Source organism: Haematobia irritans, chromosome 3 (assembly GCF_050003625.1).
Source record: "Haematobia irritans isolate KBUSLIRL chromosome 3, ASM5000362v1, whole genome shotgun sequence".
In the NCBI taxonomy this organism is placed as follows: Eukaryota; Metazoa; Arthropoda; class Insecta; order Diptera; family Muscidae; genus Haematobia; species Haematobia irritans.
The window spans coordinates 115,153,047-115,172,434 of record NC_134399.1 but is presented as its reverse complement, the minus strand read 5'-3'; the positions used below and the strand labels follow the sequence as shown (position 1 = coordinate 115,172,434).

The 19,388-nt window shown below is 36.0% G+C and overlaps 2 protein-coding genes across 3 annotated transcripts in view; both read left to right on the top strand.

Moving 5' to 3' along the window:
• m (zona pellucida domain-containing protein miniature) overlaps window positions 1-19,388 on the top strand; it is a 271,195-nt gene that overhangs the window by 204,205 nt on the left and 47,602 nt on the right. The gene's annotated exons all lie outside the window — the stretch shown is intronic.
• LOC142230331 (farnesol dehydrogenase-like) lies at window positions 14,405-15,397 on the top strand. Its single transcript, XM_075300968.1, has 2 exons — window positions 14,405-15,040; window positions 15,106-15,397. Exons 1-2 carry the CDS (start codon window positions 14,468-14,470, stop codon window positions 15,283-15,285), a joined length of 753 nt encoding a protein of 250 aa, XP_075157083.1. The 5' UTR covers window positions 14,405-14,467; the 3' UTR covers window positions 15,286-15,397.

Below are 19,388 nucleotides of genomic sequence, written 5' to 3'. Positions count from 1 at the left end.
ATGGACCAATACACTTCAATTTCGGCACACCTATTTGTAGTACCAAAATACTTCTAGATTTCCAATTTCAGGCAAATCGGGTAATAAATACAGTTTTTAGACGCCCAAGAAGCAAAATCGAGAGATCGGTCTATATGGGGGCTATACCAAACCATGGACCGATACGGACCATTTTCGACACACCTCTTTATGGTCCCAAAATATCTCTAAATTTCCAATTTCAGGCAAATCGGATAAAAAATACAGTTTCTAGACGCCCAAGAAGCAAAATCGAGAGATCGGTCTATATGGGGGCTATACCAAACTATGGACCGTTACGAACCATTTTCGACACATCTCTTTATGGTCCCAAAATACCTCTAAATTTCCAATTTCAGGCAAATCGGATAGTAAATACAGTTTCTAGAAGCCCAAGAAGCAAAATGGGGAGATCGGTCTATATGGGGGCTATACCAAAACACGCACCGATACGGACCATTTTCGACACACCTCTTTATGGTCCCAAAATACCTCTAAATTTCCAATTTCAGGCAAATCGTATAGTAAATACAGTTTCTAGAAGCCCAAGAAGCAAAATGGGGAAATCGGTCTATATGGGGGCTATACCAAAACTTGGACCAATAAGGACCATTTTCGACACGCCTCTTTATGGTCCTAAAATACCTCTAGATTTTCAATTTCAGGCAAATCGGATAGAAAATACAGTTTCTAGACGCCAAAGAAGCAAAATCGGGAAAGCGGTCTATATGGGGGCTATACCAAAACTTGGACCAATAAGGACCATTTTCGACACGCCTCTTTATGGTCCTAAAATACCTCTAGATTTTCAATTTCAGGCAAATCGGATAGAAAATACAGTTTCTAGACGCCCAAGAAACAAAATGGGGAAATCGGTCTATATGGGGGCTATACCAAAACTTGGACCAATAAGGACCATTTTCGACACGCCTCTTTATGGTCCTAAAATACCTCTAGATTTTCAATTTCAGGCAAATCGGATAGGAAATACAGTTTCTAGACGCCCAAGAAGCAAAATCGGGAAATCGGTCTATATGGGGGCTATACCAAAACTTGGACCAATAAGGACCATTTTCGACACGCCTCTTTATGGTCCTAAAATACCTCTAGATTTTCAATTTCAGGCAAATCGGATAGAAAATACAGTTTCTAGACGCCCAAGAAACAAAATCGGGAGATCGGTCTAAATGGGGGCTATACCAAAACATGGAAAGATGGGCACCATTTTCGGCACACCTTTTTATGGTCCTCAAGTACCTCTAGATATTCAATTTCAGGCAAATTGGATAAAAACTACGGTTTTTATCCAATTTTCCAAATCGGAAAATCGGTTTATATGGGGACTATATCAAAACTTGGACCGATATAGCCCATCTTCGAACTTGACCTGCCTGCAAATAAAAAACGAATCTGTGCCAAATATCAGGACGATAGTGCCATTATTGAAGGCTATAGCATGATTACAACAGACACACAGACGGACAGACGGACATACATATATCGTCTTAGAATTTCTCCCTCGATTTCCGACTACTTTATATAGTCGGAAATCGATATTTCGATGTGTTACAAACGGAATGACAAACTTATTGTACTCCCGTCACCATTCTATGGTGGTGGGTATAAAAAATCTGGAATATAAACTTGCGTATTATAACGAGACTTCTTTTTTCAATTGACTGGAAAAGCAAGTTCTTCTCATAGCCCAAAACACAAAGCTGTGTTTTATTAAATAGATTCTCCCGGTACTTACTTTGTCGTTTGGTTTCTAATGCATGCAAATATTGGTCGCAGACACCATATAGAAACGCAAGAATTCTTCCAAGTTGACAGATTTACTGGTCTGCCATTGATAACATTTACTCAGCAAAATCTCTCATCAAAGGAAACTTCCCCAGTCTGGCAGATACAGAGCTATTAAATCTGAATCTGAATCCATATGATTTTAGTTAATCCTAACTTCCAAAAGATCTAGGCATATATTTGATAGCAGTCGAATGAGTTATGATTTTTAGCACGTATAGGTATTTTCCAAGTTTTGGGAACATTTTTACTTAGTTTTGTTATTGATCGAAAAATGTGTAAAACCCATTCACTAATTTTTTTTCCATATTTTTATTTACAGGTAAGAACAGAAAACACTTTTTGGGTGAGTTTTTGTTTTCAAATATCCAACATTTTATTAAATATCACACGAAAATAAACAAAACTTCCAAAATGACAAGACTTATAAAAAAGATAAAAATTGAGAATCTTAGCGAGTTTATGATATCCTAACATATGCCAAAGAAACACTCAAATGGGATATTCTGTACACTGAAAGAATTGGCTTCTTTTGTCATAAATATATATATTTTATTTTTGATTTTTTATACCCACCACCATAGGATGGGGGTATATTAACTTTGTCATTCCGTTTGTAACACATCGAAATATTGCTCTACGACCCCATAAAGTATATATATTCTGGGTCGTGGTGAAATTCTGAGTCGATCTGAGCATGTCCGTCCGTCCGTCCGTCCGTCCGTCTGTTGAAATCACGCTAACTTCCGAACGAAACAAGCTATCGACTTGAAACTTGGCACAAGTAGTTGTTATTGATGTAGGTCGGATGGTATTGCAAATGGGCCATATCGGTCCACTTTTACGTATAGCCCCCATATAAACGGACCCCAAAATTTGGTTTGCGAGGCCTCTAAGAGAACCAAATTTCATCCGATCCGGCTGAAATTTGGTACATGGTGTTGGTATATGGTCTCTAACAACCACGCAAAAATTGGTCCACATCGGTCCATAATTATATATAGCCCCCATATAAACCGATCCCCCGATTTGGCTTGCGAAGCCCCTAAGAGAAGCAAATTTCATCCGATCCGGCTGAAATTTGGTACATGGTGTCAGTATATGGTCTCTAACAACCATGCAAAAATTGGTCCACATCGGTCCATAATTATATACAGCCCCCATATAAACCGATCCCCCGATTTGGCTTGCGAGGACTCTAAGAGAAGCAAATTTCATCCGATCCGGCTGAAATTCGGTACATGGTGTAAGTATATGGTCTTTAATAACCATGCAAAAATTGGTCGACATCGGTCCATAATTATATATAGCCCCCACATAAACCGATCCCCCGATTTGGCTTGCGAGGCCTCTAAGAAAAGCAAATTTCATCCGATCCGGCTGAAATTTGGTACATGGTGTTAGTATATGGTCTCTAACAACCATGCAAAAATTGGTCCACATCGGTCCATAATTATATATAGCCCCCATATAAACCGATCTCCCGATTTGGCTTGCGAGGCCTCTAAGAGAAGCAAATTTCATCCGATCCGGCTGAAATTTGGTACGTGATGTTAGTATATGGTCTCTAACAACCATGCAAAAATTGGTCCACATCGGTTCATAATTATATATAGCCCCCATATAAACCGATCACCAGATTTGACCTCCGGAACCTCTTGGAAGACCAAAATTCATCTGATTCAGTTGGTACGTGGTGTTAATATATGGCCTCAAACTCCCATGCAAAAATTGGTCGATATCGGTCCATAATTATATATAGGCCCCATATACACCGATCCCCAGATTTGACCTCCAGAGCCCCTTGGAAGAGCAAAATTCTTCCCATCCGGTTGGAATTTGGTACGTGATGTTAGTATATGGTATCCACCAACCATGCAGGAATTGGTTCCTATCAGTCCATAATTATATATAGCTCCCATATAAACCGATCCCCAGATTTGACCTCCGGTGCCTTTTGGAGAAGCAAAATTCATCCGATCTGCTTGAAATTTGGTACGTGGTGGTAGTATATGATATTTAACAACCATGCCAAAAGTGGTCCATATCAGTCCATAATCGTACATAGCCCCATATAAACCGATCCCGAGATTTGGTTTTGGAACCTCTTGGAGGAGCAAATTTCATCCGAGTGAGTTGAAATTTGGTACATTGTGCTAGTATATGGTCGTTAACAACCATGCCTAACTAGGTCCATATCGGTCTATAGTTATATATGGCCCTCAGATAAATCGATCCCCAATCACACAAAAATTGGTCCATATCAAGTTCATAATTGTATATAGCCCCCATATAAGCGACCCCCATATTTCAATTCTGGCTCTCTACGTACAAAAAGTCCATATCGATTCGTAATTATTTGTAGACTTAACTATACATAACTTTTTTGTCTAATATATACCATGTATGGACTAAATCACAATTTAGAAAACGATGTTAAGAAGTTTTAAGATACCACAACCCAAGTAATTCGCTTGTGGATGATAGTCTTTCGTAGAAGTTTCTACGCAATCCATGGTGGTGGGTACATAAGATTCGGCCTGGCCGAACTTGCGGCCTTATATACTTGTTTATATTTGTTTTAGAATTTTTAAAATTAAGAATTTTTTATTATACCCTCCACCATGGGATGGGGGGTATATTAACTTTGTCATTCCGTTTGTAACACATCGAAATATTGCTCTAAGACCCCATAATATATATTCTGGGTCATGGTGAAATTTGGAGTCGATCTGAGCATGTCCGTCCGTCTGTTTGTTGAAATCACGCTAACTTCGGAACGAAACAAGTTATCGACTTGAAGTAGCTGTTATTGATGTAGGTCGGATGGTATTGCAAATGGGCCATATAGGTCCACTTTTACGTATAGCCCCCATATAAATGGACCCCCCAAAATTGGCTTGCGGGGACTCTAAGAGAAGCAAATTTCATCCGATCCGGTTGAAATGGTGTCAGCATATGATCTCTAACAACCACGCAAAAATTGGTTCACATCGGTTCATATTTATATATAGCCCCCATATAAACCGATCCCCCGATTTGGCTTGCAGAGCCTCTAAAAGAAACAAATTTCATCCGATCCGGCTGAAATTTGGTACATGATGTTAGTATATGGTATCTAATGACCATGCAAAAATTAGTCCATTTCGGTCCATAATTATATATAGCCCCCATATAAACCGATCCACAGATTGGACCTCCGGAGCCTTTTGGAAGAGCAAATCACACAAATCCATATCGGTTCATAATCATGGTTGCCGCTCGAGCCAAAAATAATCTACCAAAATATTATTTGTATAGACAATTTTATCAAAATTTTAATTCTATTGAAAATTTTGTCAAATTTTTATTTCTATAGAGAATGTTGTCAAAATTTTATTTCTATACAAACATTTTCCAAACTTAATTATGTACGTATTTAATCGGCCTTTTTTAGTTTAGTATATACGACGAATGAACTACCTTGCAATTTAGAAGACGGTGTTAGAAAGTTTTAAGATACCTTGTTTTAAGATACCGTAATCCAAGTAATGCGATTGTGGATGACAGTCTTCAGTAGAAGTTTCTACGCACTCCATGGTGGAGGGTACATAAGCTTCAGCCTGGCCGAACTTACGGCCGTATGTACTTGTTTTTTAATAATTAACTCATTAATAGTGGCCTACTAACTTTGTAGATGGGATCCACAGTGGCGCAATGGTTAGCATGCCCGCCTTGCATACACAGGGTCGTGGGTTCAAACCCAGTTTCGACTAAACACCAAAAAAGTTTTTCAGCGGTGGATTATCCCACATTTCTGAATGTTTTAAAGCTTCTCTAAGAGGTTTCACTGTAATGTGAAATGCCGTTCCGACTCGGCTTTAAAAAGGAGGTCCCTTGTCATTGAGCTTAACATAGAATCGGGTAGCACTCAGTGGTAAGAGAGAAATTCACAACTGAGGTATCACAATGGACTGAATAGTCTAATGAGCCTGATGCCACTGCCACTATACCTAACCTAACTGTGAAGGTGTAAAACTAAGTATAGCTCCTAATATGAGGCGTTTCTGTTCAGATTGTGATAAAATTGCAATAAACATGTACTCCTTAATCTTCATAAATAAGGAAATGCGGTTCATCTCTCGAACCTATAACAATGATACCCCCAAATGTTTTGTTTACTAATTCATTGGGGGTGGTCTAAGGTATGATATAGTCGGCCCCGCCCAACTTTCTACTTTACTCACTTGTTTTTATACCCACCACCATAGAATGGTGATGGGGGTATAATAAGTTTGTCATTCCGTGTGTAACACATCGAAATATCAATTTCCGACTATATAAAGTAGTCGGAAATCGAGGGAGAAATTCTAAGACGATATAAGCATGTCCGTCTGTGTGTCTGTTGTAATCACGCTACAGCCTTCAATAATGGTGCTATCGTCCTGAAATTTGGCATTCGTTTCTTGTTTGCTGGCAGGTCAAGTTCGAAGATGGGCTATATCGGTCCAAGTTTTGATATTGTCCCCATATAAACCGATTTTCCGATTTGGGGTCTTGGGCAAAAACCGTAGTTTTTATCCAATTTGCCTGAAATAAAAAGTTGTGCCACAAATGGTGCCCATTGGTCCATATATATAGACCGATCTTCCGACTTTATTTTTTGGGCTTCTAGAATCCTTAGTTTTTATCCAATTTGCCTGAAATTAGAAATATAGACGTATCTTAGGACCATAAAGATTTGTGTCGAAAATGGTCCGTATCGGTCCATGTTTTGGTAGAGCCCCTATATAGACTGATCGTTCCTCAAATACCTCTAGATCGTGGGATTCTAGAGGTATTTGAGGAACAATAAGAGGTGGTGAGTATTGGTCCATCAGAGTGTCAATACGCCGAAGAAGTCAAATCGGGAGATCGGTCTATATGGGAGCTATACCAAAGCAAGCACAACTATACTCTATATATATAAAATACATCTAGATTTTGAATTGCAGTCGAATCTACTAAAAATTGGGGTGTCTATACGCCAAAGAAGTAAATGGGGAGAGCGGTCTATATAGGGGCTAAACCAAACATCGACATCGAATTACACCGTATTTGGCATAGCTCGTCGTGGACCTCCAGGTAGGACAAAAATTGGGACGTTTTCAATTCAATTGGGTCAACAATTTTTTTGTATTGAAATAAAAATCAATCACAAAAATTCTTAGTATCAATTAAATTTTAATTGGCATTGGTGATTGATGCTATAATTTTTGGGATTTAAGAAGTTTCAATTAATCTATGCGAAATTTCAGAATGCCGTGATTTTAGACAGACGGACATGGTTATATCTGATCTGTTGTTTTGTAAACCAACACACTAAACCCTACCTAAAGTAGTAGATGAGTTTCGTTCAGTATTTGTAAAATGGGGTCTAAGTATACATGACTCTGACCTCTATATCATCATCATGCCTATCATTATTGTGATCATTCTATTTTCATCTGAATCAGATGAATTTTGGTCTTCCAAGAGGCTCCGGAGGTCAAATCTGGTGATCGGGGGCTATATATAATTATGGACCGATGTGGACCAACTATGGCATGGTTGTTAGAGACCATATACTAACACCATGTACCAAATTTCAGCCGGATCGCATGAAATTTGCTTCTCTTAGAGGCCTCGCAAGCTAAATCGGGGGATCGGTTTATATGGGTGCTATATAAAGGGTGATTTGTTAAGAGCTTGATAACTTTTTTTTTTAAAAAAAAAGCATAAAATTTGCAAAATCTCATCGGTTCTTTATTTGAAACGTTAGATTGGTCCATGAAATTTACTTTTTGAAGATAATTTCATTTAAATGTTGACCGCGGCTGCGTCTTAGGTGGTCCATTCGGAAAGTCCAATTTTGGGCAACTTTTTCGAGCATTTCGGCTTGAATAGCCCGAATTTCTTCGGAAATGTTGTCTTCCAAAGCTGGAATAGTTGCTGGCTTATTTCTGTAGACTTTAGACTTGACGTAGCCCCACAAAAAATAGTCTAAAGGCGTCAAATCGCATGATCTTGGTGGCCAACTTACCGGTCCATTTCTTGAGATGAATTGTTCTCCGAAGTTTTCCCTCAAAATGGCCATAGAATCGCGAGCTGTGTGGCATGTAGCGCCATCTTGTTGAAACCACATGTCAACCAAGTTCAGTTCTTCCATTTTTGGCAACAAAAAGTTTGTTAGCATCGAACGATAGCGATCGCCATTCACCGTAACGTTGCGTCCAACAGCATCTTTGAAAAAATACGGTCCAATGATTCCACCAGCGTACAAACCACACCAAACAGTGCATTTTTCGGGATGCATGGGCAGTTCTTGAACGGCTTCTGGTTGCTCTTCACTCCAAATGCGGCAATTTTGCTTATTTACGTAGCCATTCAACCAGAAATGAGCCTCATCGCTGAACAAAATTTGTCGATAAAAAAGCGGATTTTCTGCCACTGATTTTGGTAATAAAATTCAATGATTTGCAAGCGTTGCTCGTTAGTAAGTCTATTCATGATGAAATGTCAAAGCATACTGAGCATCTTTCTCTTTGACACCATGTCTGAAATCCCACGTGATCTGTCAAATACTAATGCATGAAAATCCTAACCTCAAAAGAATCACCCTTTATAATTATGGACAGATGTGGACCAATTTTTGCATGGTTGTTAGAGACCATATACTAACATTATGTACCAAATTTCAGCCCGATCGGATGAAATTTGTTTCTCTTAGAGGTCTCGCAAGCCAAATTTGGGGGTCCGTTTATATGGGGGCTATACGTAAAAGTGGACCGATATGGCCCATTTGCAATACCATCCGACCTACATCAATAACAACTACTTGTGCCAAGTTTCAAGTAGATAGCTTGTTTCGTTCGGAAGTTAGCGTGATTTCAACAGACGGACGGACGGACGGACATGCTCAGGTCGACTCAGAATTTCACCACGACCCAGAATATATATACTTTATGGGGTCTTAGAGCAATATTTCGATGTGTTACATACGGAATGACAAAGTTAATGTACCCCCCATCCTATGGTGGAGGGTATAAAAAAAATCTTCAAGAAAATAGTGAATTGATCTTAATAAGCATTAAATTTGCGTATTGTGACCATGTATTTTTCGCTTAATGTACACATAGTGATACGACATTCAATTGTATGCCAGAATATGTTATCAACAGTAGCAATGGCAACAAAAACCCCTATGTTTTATTACTTCACTGATGATCTAGCTTAACCAAGTCTATGGTTCATACACAAATGTGTGCTATTCCCCTAAATGTGAATGATTAACGTTAATCGACATAATACAAAAATACAAACTTTTCAGAGGCTCACAAAAATTGTTTTTGAATTTTGTTACCCTCCACCAGAAAATAGCTCAAATTATCCGGCTTATAATTTTAATCAAGATCGCCATCTTAAACAGCCTGAAATCTGAAATTATTTAGGCACACTTATTATCGTCGATGAAGTATTTTTACATTTATATTCACTCTAACGCACCCTCACCCATGTACACTTCATTTCATATAATTTCGAGAATAAAAACTATTTCCCAAACACCTATTTGTAGGTAGCACTTTTTTTCTGGATTGTATAGGATACAGTTTTCGAAAACCATATTATTCAATAGCAGCTATTAGACGTTGTTGTTTGAAACGTCTTGCTTAGAAGTAATTAATTAGCTTTGCTATGTTCTTCAAGTTTATGATCTTCTTAAAATGTCTACCAAAAAAAAGTATATATAATTGCTAATACGTCATATGATTCAGCAAAAATTCTTAGCACGCGACCATCGCTTTATCTATGCGTATGCATGAAACGACAATCTTTGTAGCGGCTAAAAAAAATTATAAATTAATCTATATGTTGTAAAGGGTGATTCTTTTGAGGTTAGGATTTTCATGCATTAGTATTTGACAGATCACGTGGGATTTCAGACATGGTGTCAAAGAGAAAGATGCTCAGTATGCTTTGACATTTCATCATGAATAGACTTACTAACGAGCAACGCTTGCAAATCATTGAATTTTATTACCAAAATCAGTGGCAGAAAATCCGCTTTTTTATCGACAAATTTTGTTCAGCGATGAGGCTCATTTCTGGTTGAATGGCTACGTAAATAAGCAAAATTGCCGCATTTGGAGTGAAGAGCAACCAGAAGCCGTTCAAGAACTGCCCATGCATCCCGAAAAATGCACTGTTTGGTGTGGTTTGTACGCTGGTGGAATCATTGGACCGTATTTTTTCAAAGATGCTGTTGGACGCAACGTTACGGTGAATGGCGATCGCTATCGTTCGATGCTAACAAACTTTTTGTTGCCAAAAATGGAAGAACTGAACTTGGTTGACATGTGGTTTCAACAAGATGGCGCTACATGCCACACAGCTCGCGATTCTATGGCCATTTTGAGGGAAAACTTCGGAGAACAATTCATCTCAAGAAATGGACCGGTAAGTTGGCCACCAAGATCATGCGATTTGACGCCTTTAGACTATTTTTTGTGGGGCTACGTCAAGTCTAAAGTCTACAGAAATAAGCCAGCAACTATTCCAGCTTTGGAAGACAACATTTCCGAAGAAATTCGGGCTATTCCGGCCGAAATGCTCGAAAAAGTTGCCCAAAATTGGACTTTCCGAATGGACCACCTAAGACGCAGCCGCGGTCAACATTTAAATGAAATTATCTTCAAAAAGTAAATGTCATGGACCAATCTAACGTTTCAAATAAAGAACCGATGAGATTTTGCAAATTTTATGCGTTTTTTTTTTTTTTTTTAAGTTATCAAGCTCTTAACAAATCACCCTTTATATAAAATTCAATCTATGTTTGTTTATTTGTTTGTTTGTATGTTCCGAGTTGGCTCCGAAACGGCTGAACCGATTTACTTGAAACTTTCAGAGATCTTAGGGGGCGTTCATGTGGTGAAAATAGGGTACCTCATTATTTGACACCTGGTCGCAGAGGGGGACCTCCCCTTTGTCGGACTTTTTGAAAATTGGACCAAAGTTGACCGATTTGCTTGAAATTTTCATTGAAGGTTGGGGTTGGCATCTAGACAACGATCCGCTAATTTATATTTCGATATTTGGTGGCGGAGGGGGACCTCCCCTTTGTACGACTTTTTTTAAAGTACAGTGAAAAAACTAAAATTCTCTAAATTATCTGAGATTTACAGAGAATATGCGGTGAGGTTATGGAATTAATATGGGGTACCTGATGATTTAATATGTGGACGGGGAGGGGGACCTCCCCCTTGCCCTACTTTTTGGAACAAAATTATGCGATTTGCTTGAAATTTTCATTGTATGTTGGGGTTGGCATCTAGACAATGATCCGCTAATTTATATTTCTATATTTGGTGGCCAAAGGGGACCACCCCTTTGTTCGAGTTTTTTTAAAGTACAGTGAAAAAACTAAAATTCTCGAAATTATCTGAGATTTACAGAGATTATGCGGTGAGGTTATGGAATTAATAAGGGGTACCTGATGATTTCATATGTGGACGAGGAGGGGGACCTCCCCCTTGCCCTACTTTTTGAAAAGTGGAACAAAATTATGCGATTTGCTTGAAATTTTCATTGTATGTTGGGGTTGGCATCTAGACAAAAATCCGCTACATTATTTTTCGATATTTGGTCGTGGAGGGGGACCACCCCTTTGCACGACTTTTTATACCATGCGCCACACTGTGGAACAGGGTATTATAAGTTAGTGCATATGTTTGCAACTCCCAGAAGGAGACGAGATAGACACATGGTGTCTTTGGCAAAAATGCTCAGTGTGGGCTCCTGAGTCGATATAGCCATGTCCGTCTGTCCGTGCACACATTTTTGTAATCAAAGTCTAGGTCGCAGTTTTAGTCCAATCGACTTCAAATTTCGCACAAGTATGTGTTTTGGCTCAGACTAGCACCCTATTGATTTTGGAAGAAATCGGTTCAGATTTAGATATAGCTCCCATATATATATTTCGCCCGATATGGACTTATATGGCCCCAGAAGCCAGAGTTTTAACCAAATTTACTTAAAATTTTGCACAAGAAGAACAATTAGTACTATAGTCAAATGTGCCAAATTTTATTGAAATCGGTTCAGATTTAGATATAGCTCCCATATATATCTTTCGCCCGATATGGACTAATACGGTCCCAGAAGCCAGAGTTTTACCCCAATTTGGTTGAAATTTTGCACTAGGAGTACAATTAGTAGTGTAGTCAAGTGCGCGAAATTTTATTAAAATCGGTTCAGATTTAGATATAGCTCCCATATATATCGTTCGACCGATTTACACTCATATGACCACAGTGGCCAATGTTTTACCCCGATTTAATTGAAATTTTTCACAGGGAGTAGAATTAGCATTGTAGCCAAGCGTGCCAAATTTGGTTGAAATCGGTTCAGATTTAGATGTAGCTCCCATATATATCTTTCGCCCGATTTACACTCATATGACCACAGAAGCCAGAGTTTTACTCCAATTTGGTTGAAATTTTGCAATAGGAGTACAATTAGTAGTGTAGTCAAGTGTGCCAAATTTTATTGAAATCGGTTCAGATTTAGATATAGCTCCCATATATATCTTTTGCCCGATTTACACTCATATGACTACAGAGGCCAATTTTTTGCTCCGATTGAGTTGATATTTTGGACAGGGAGTAGAATTAGTATTGTAGCTATGCGTGCCAAATTTGGTTGAAATCGGTTCAGATTTAGATATAGCTCCCATATATAGCTTTCGGGCGATTTACACTCATTTGACCATAGAGGCCAATTTTTTGCTCCGATTTAGTTGAAATTTTGCACAGGGAGTAGAATTAGCATTGTAGCTATGCCTGCCAAATTTGGTTGAAATCGGTTCAGATTTAGATATATCTCCCATATATAGCTTTCGCCCGATTTACACTCATATGACCACAGAGGCCAATTTTTAACTCCGATTTAGTTGAAATTTTGCACAGGGAGTAGAATTAGCATTATTGCTATGCGTGCCAAATTTGGTTGAAATCGGTTTAGATTTATATATAGCTCCCATATATAGCTTTCGCCCGATTTACACCCATATGATCACAGAGGCCAATTTTTAACTCCGATTTAGTTGAAATTTTGTACAGAGAGTAGAATAAGCATTGTTGCTATGCGTGCCAAATTTGGTTGAAATCGGTTCAGATTTAGATATAGCCCCCATATATATCTTTCGCCCGATTTACACTCATATGACCACAGAGGCCAATTTTTAACTCCGATTTAGTTGAAATTTTGCACAGGGAGTAGAATTAGCATTGTAGCTACGCGTGCCAAATTTGGTTAAAATCGGTTCAGATTTAGATATAGCTCCCATATATATGTTTTTCTAATTTCGACAAAAATGGTCAAAATACCAACATTTTCCTTGTAAAATCGCCACTGCTTAGTCGAAAAGTTGTAAAAATGACTCTAATTTTCCTAAACTTCTAATACATGTATATCGAGCGATAAATCATAAATAAACTTTTTCGAAGTTTCCTTAAAATTGCTTCAGATTTTAACGTTTCCTATATTTTTTACTAAAATTTTGTTCCACCCTAGTGCATTAGCCGATTTAAATTTTGAGTCTATAGATTTTGTAGAAGTCTATCAAATTCTGTCCAGATCGAGTGATATTTAAATGTATGTATTTGGGACAAACCTTTATATATAGCCCCCAACATATTTGACGGATGTGATATGGTATCGAAAATTTAGATCTACAAAGTGGTACAGGGTATAATATAGTCGGCCCCGCCCGACTTTAGACTTTCCTTACTTGTTTTTTACTAACATTGTGTTTCACCCTAGAGCATTAGCCGACTTAAAATTTGAGTCTATAGATTTTGTAGAAGTCTATCAAATTCTGTCCAGATCGAGTGGTATTTAAATGTATGAATTTGACGGATGTGATATGGTATTGAAAATTTAGATCTACAAAGTGGTAGAGGGTATAATATAGTCGGCCCCGGCCGACTTTAGACTTTCCTTACTTATTTTTTACTAACATTGTGTTCCACCCTAGTGCATTAGCCGACTTAAATTCTATAGATTTTGTAGAAGTCTATCAAATTCTGTCCAGATCGAGTGATCTTTAAACGTATGTATTTGGGACAAACCTTTATATATAGCCCTCAACACATTTGACGGATGTGATATGGTATCGAAAATTTAGATCTACAAAGTGGTGCAGGGTATAATATAGTCGGCCCCGACCGACTTTAGACTTTCCTTACTTGTTTTTCAGTGTATATTTGTAGGTATAATACCCGTGATCTAATTTAGTCATATCACTATGTATTCGTTTTGTAATCAAATGTAGTGTTTATCATTGTTAAACCATGGGATATGGATCAATATCTCAGATTAATGATAGAACTGTTGTTGTTAGAGATAAAGCATGCATTTCACAGTGATTTGGAATTTCGATTCATTCCCAGTATGTTATTATTACCAATCTCAAATTTCCCAATCTACAGCGATCGATTAATGTTCCCTAGCATATGGAAAGTGACGAAAACCCTTGACGATAAGATAACTTTGGCAATATTGATAAACTAAATCAAACATAATTTGGAATAGTTTGCGACTATAAGACATCCAATCGACATTTGTATTTCAAAAGAATCGCAAAAAAGCTATGGAACGTTGGCAAAATAAAGTGGCCGTGGTTACGGGAGCTAGTTCGGGTATTGGTGCTGCTGTCTGTAAAGTATTGATCGAAAATGGAATGATTGTTGTGGGATTAGCTAGACGTTTGGTTAAAATGAATACCACCATGTCCAAGACAATCCCACAAGATAAGCAACACAACTTCCATGGCTTTAAATGTGATGTAAGCGATGAGCAGAGTGTTAAAGAAACCTTCGCTTGGATTGAAGAGAAATTCGGTGGTCTCGATGTTCTTATCAATAATGCTGGTGTTGTGAAAATGACCACAATATTGACAGAAAATAATTCCGAAGATTTACTCTCAACCATTAATACAAATGTCCTAGGTGTTGCCTGGTGTACCCGTGAGGCTTTCCGTTCTATGCGTCAACGTGGTGCTAATGGTCATGTGATTATTATTAACAGTGTTGCAGGACATAAAATTCCCAACATTCCGGGTATTAGTTTGAATATCTATCCGCCTTCGAAACATGCCGTTACAGCTATGACTGAAATTTTGCGACAAGAGTTTGCTAATGAAAAAACAAAAATTAAGGTCACCGTAAGTGATGATAGACTTGTATTTGCATTTGGTATATGTTGAATGTTTGGTCTATTCACTTTCAGAGCCTAAGTCCTGGTGGTGTCCGTACAGAAATCGCTGGAGGTGCTTCTATGGCTATCCCATCTGGAATTCCCATCCTAGAAGCTGAAGATATAGCAAATGGTGTTCTATTTTGTTTGCAAACTCCTCCTCATGTTCAAATCCATGAACTGACCATTCAAGCCGTGGGAGAAATGTTTTAGGAAGAAAATGTGTCTGTGATCTATATAATCGGTTAATATTTCCTTTCAAAGAGCCTAATAAATATCTGAAAATCTGTATTTACACTGAACAAAAAGCATGCCCGATTCCAAAGATTTTGTCTTTACTTTAAAAATTTTGGTATTGATTCCGAGCCAAAGAAGCGGAGAATACAAGTAAGGATACTTTTGAGACACAATTCTCTTTTAAATTTGGGTTTTGTGTACTTGCTTCTAGGAAGCAAATTTTAATTTTTCGCTTTTTCAGCTGTTTTTCTTCATATGGTATCGAAGTCCTTTAAAAGCGAGTTAACGTCAACTTTATTTTCCAAATTAAGACTCGACTTCCAGTAGAAATTATGCTATGTTTCAAGTAAAAAATGTCTTTAAAATAAAGTGTTTAAAAACATGTCCTATTTTTGAAGGATTTTTTGCTTTGTAGTCAAGATGCAAAAGGACAACAAATTCAAAAACAATTTCATTAAATTTAAAGAATTTTTCTGAATTATCAAAGTCAGTTTGACCTTAAGGTGGGTATTAAGTTCGAGTTTAGCCGCTAAAAACGTCATTTTTCACGATTACTTTTTTTTAATAATCCATTTTATGTAATACAAACTTTTTGAAAATTTGCTTTGGGCTCTTCCCCATCAAGTTATAATAAAATTTGCAACAAATATGTATAATTTCATGCATTTTTCTTACTGATTTAGTTTTCACTTTAGCGATTTTAGCAGCTAAACTCGAACTTAATATTCACCTATAGCCCAAACATTTTTTCTTTATGTTATGATACCCATTTTTAAGTGAAATCACTTAATTATAAGGACAATACGACTTCATTGAAAAGTTTATCGACTTTTGGACAAGGAAAAACACTTTATATTAGAGCCATGCGTCTTCTATATTATTCTAAGCAAAATTTGCATTCGTATTTTAAAGACATGAAATCTTTGACTTCACGACAATATTTTTTTCAGTGTACATGATAAGCAAATAGAGGTAAAAAGTGCTCAACTAGCCAAGAAAAAATAGCTAAATGTAATTTATTTATTTTTATACCCTCCAATATATGATGGGGGGATATATTAAATTTGTCATTCCGTTTGTAATACATCGACATATTGTTCTAAGACCCATCAAAATACATACATTCTGGGTCGTGGTGAAATTCGGAGTCTATCTAGCTACGTCCGTCCGTCTGTCTGTTGAAATCACGATAACTTATTGCTGTAGGTCTTATGCTATTGCAAATGGGCCATGACGGACCACTTTTACGTATAGCCTCCATATAAACCGACCCCCAGATTTGGTTTGCGAAGCCTCATAGAGAAGCAAATTTCATCCGATCCGCCTGAAATTTGGTACGAGGTGTATGTATATGGTATCTAACAACCATGCAAAAATTGTTCCATATCGGCTCTTAATTATATATAGCCCCCATATAAACCGATCCCCAGATTTGACATCCGGAGCATTGTGGGGGAGCAAAATTCATTCGATTCGGTTGTAAGTCACTACATACTAGCGCAATGTAGCTAGTACATGGCCGCTAACAACCATGCCATAATTGGTCCATATCGGTCTATAGTTATATATAGCCGATCCCCAATCACACAAAAAGTGGTCCATATCGGTTCATAATCATGTTTGCTAATTGAGCCAAAAATAATCTATCAAAATTTTATTTCTATAGAAAATTTTGTGAAAATTGTGTTTCTTAGAAAATTTTGTAAAAATTTTATTTTTATAGAAAATTTTCTCAAAATTGTATTTTATATACGTTTTTTGTTTTTGTTTTGTGACCTTTTTGTTTTTTGACCTTTTTGTTTTTTGACCTTTTTGTTTATTACCTTCTGTTTTCTTTTTGTAAATTCAAGCTCGAGGTCAGAGTTTTATTTTCTGTTTTATTTTTACACTTCGATATTTCGATCTCCTTCGGAAATCATCGACGGAAATAAATTAAATACATAAAATTAAAACCAATGTCGTCCTCTCGTCCTGTTACCAGCAACAGAAATGATCATTTCTGTTGCTGACCTCGATCTTGAATTTACAAAAAGAAAACAGAAGGTAAATTGTATTTCTATAGAATTTTTTGTCAAAATTTTATTCCTATAGAAAATTTTGTAAAAATTTTATTTCTATAGAAAAACGACATTTTCATTACTTTTTTTTTGTCAAAATTTTATTTCTATAGACATTTTTGTCAAAATTTTATTTCTGTAGAAAATTTTGTCAACATTTTATTTCTATAGAAAAAGTTGTCAAAATTTTATTTCTATAGAAAATGTTGTCAAAATTTTATTTTTATGGAAAATGTTGTCAAAATTTTATTTCTATAAAAAATTTTGTCAACATTTTATTTCTATAGAAAAATTTTTCAAAATGTTATTTCTATAGAAAATTTTGTCAAAACTCTATTTCTATAGAAAATTTTGGTCCAAATTGTATTTCTATAGAAAATTTTGCCAAAAGTTTAGTTTCTCAGAAAAATTTGTCAAAAATTTACTTCAAAAATTTTGTCAAAATTGTATTTCTTAAGAAATTTATCTCTAAATTTTATTTCTATAAAAAAGTTTGTCAAAATTTTATTTCTATAGAAAATTTTGTCAAAATTTTATTTCTGTAGAAAATTTTTCAAAAATTTACTTCTGTAGAAAATTTTGTCAAAATTTTATTTCTATAGAAAATTTTGTCAATATTTTATTTCTATGGAAAATTTTTCAAAATTTTATTTCTATGAAAAATTTTGTCAAAATTTTATTTCTATTGAAAAATTTGTCAAAATTTTATTTCCATAGAAAGTTTTGTCAAAATTTTATTTCTATAAAAAATTTTGTCAAAATTTTACTTCTATAGCAAATTTTGTCAAAATTTGATTTCTATAGAAAATCTTGTCCAAATTATATTTCTAAAGAAAATCTTTTCAAAATTTTATTTCTAAAGAAAATCGAGAGAGAGAGTTGACGAAAGATATCAACATATCACATCGACATAATTAAGTGGTTGATGTGAAACTGCTTGTATGTTGTTGCTGATAACTGTGCTTGTATGAGTGCATTCGATTTGTCTATGAGGATTCGCCAAAAATTTGATATGCTTAAGTCTAAACATTATTCAATTTGAATATTAAAGAGAATAGTAATTTAAAGAAAATGAGCACGCACGGTTGAAAAAGACTGTTTTTCATATGTTTGGCTATAAACATTATATGTTTGGAACACAAATTTTTAAACACAATATTTTTGAGTGCAAGCATATAATGTTCATAAACTAGCATAACATGTTTGGGACATATATGTTAATATGTTAGAACATATTATGTTTGGGACATAAAATGTTTGTAAATATAATATGCTTGGATGCAAACATATATTAATTTAGAAATAGCCTATAAACATATATGTGCTTAGTAGCTTGGAGCGCTATTTAACAGGGAGCGATATTGAATTAAGTTGGTGGTTGTGGCTTGTTATTACAAAATTAACATTTTATTTTTCCTTGGGCAATTGATCAGCTACTTCTTTGATCCTTACAAACTGTGTGGTCCGCTGTTCTAATCCCCGTCCGGCAAAAAGTAAAATTAAAAAAAAAAATTATAAAATATAACAATTTCTTCTACAATGTTTGCATTACAGAAAAAGGTGCTAAGAACTAAAAAATCTCGTGGAAGTGAGAAAGATGTGGAGGAATATACAATTAGGCAGAAATAACATTTTGAGCATTCAGATCGAAAACCTATGTTGTTAGCACCTATATTACCTGTTTATTTTCATAATTCATTATGATTGTAAATATATTTATATATAAATAAATAAAATTTTGAGCACAATATTGTTTGGGAGAAATTTTTTTAAGCATATAATATTTTTGGGTGCAAAATGCTACCAAACATATTATATGTTCACATAATAACATATTGTTTTTTGGAAGACAACATTATTGAATTTGGATGCAAAAATACAAAATGATTGGAACTTAGACTACCCAAACATATATTGTTTAGACCAATATGCTTTCAAACATATTATATATTGGAAGAGATCAAACAAATAAATGTTTGGGCAATACCCAAAAATGTATATGCTTGAAGCAAAATATGTTTG

Bases quoted from the DNA above. Each gene is read 5' to 3' on its own strand.
- LOC142230331 (XM_075300968.1), top strand. From the start codon at position 14,468: ATGGAACGTTGGCAAAATAAAGTGGCCGTGGTTACGGGAGCTAGTTCG. The intron at 15,041-15,105 runs GTAAGTGATGAT...ATTCACTTTCAG, and splicing joins AAACAAAAATTAAGGTCACC to AGCCTAAGTCCTGGTGGTGT.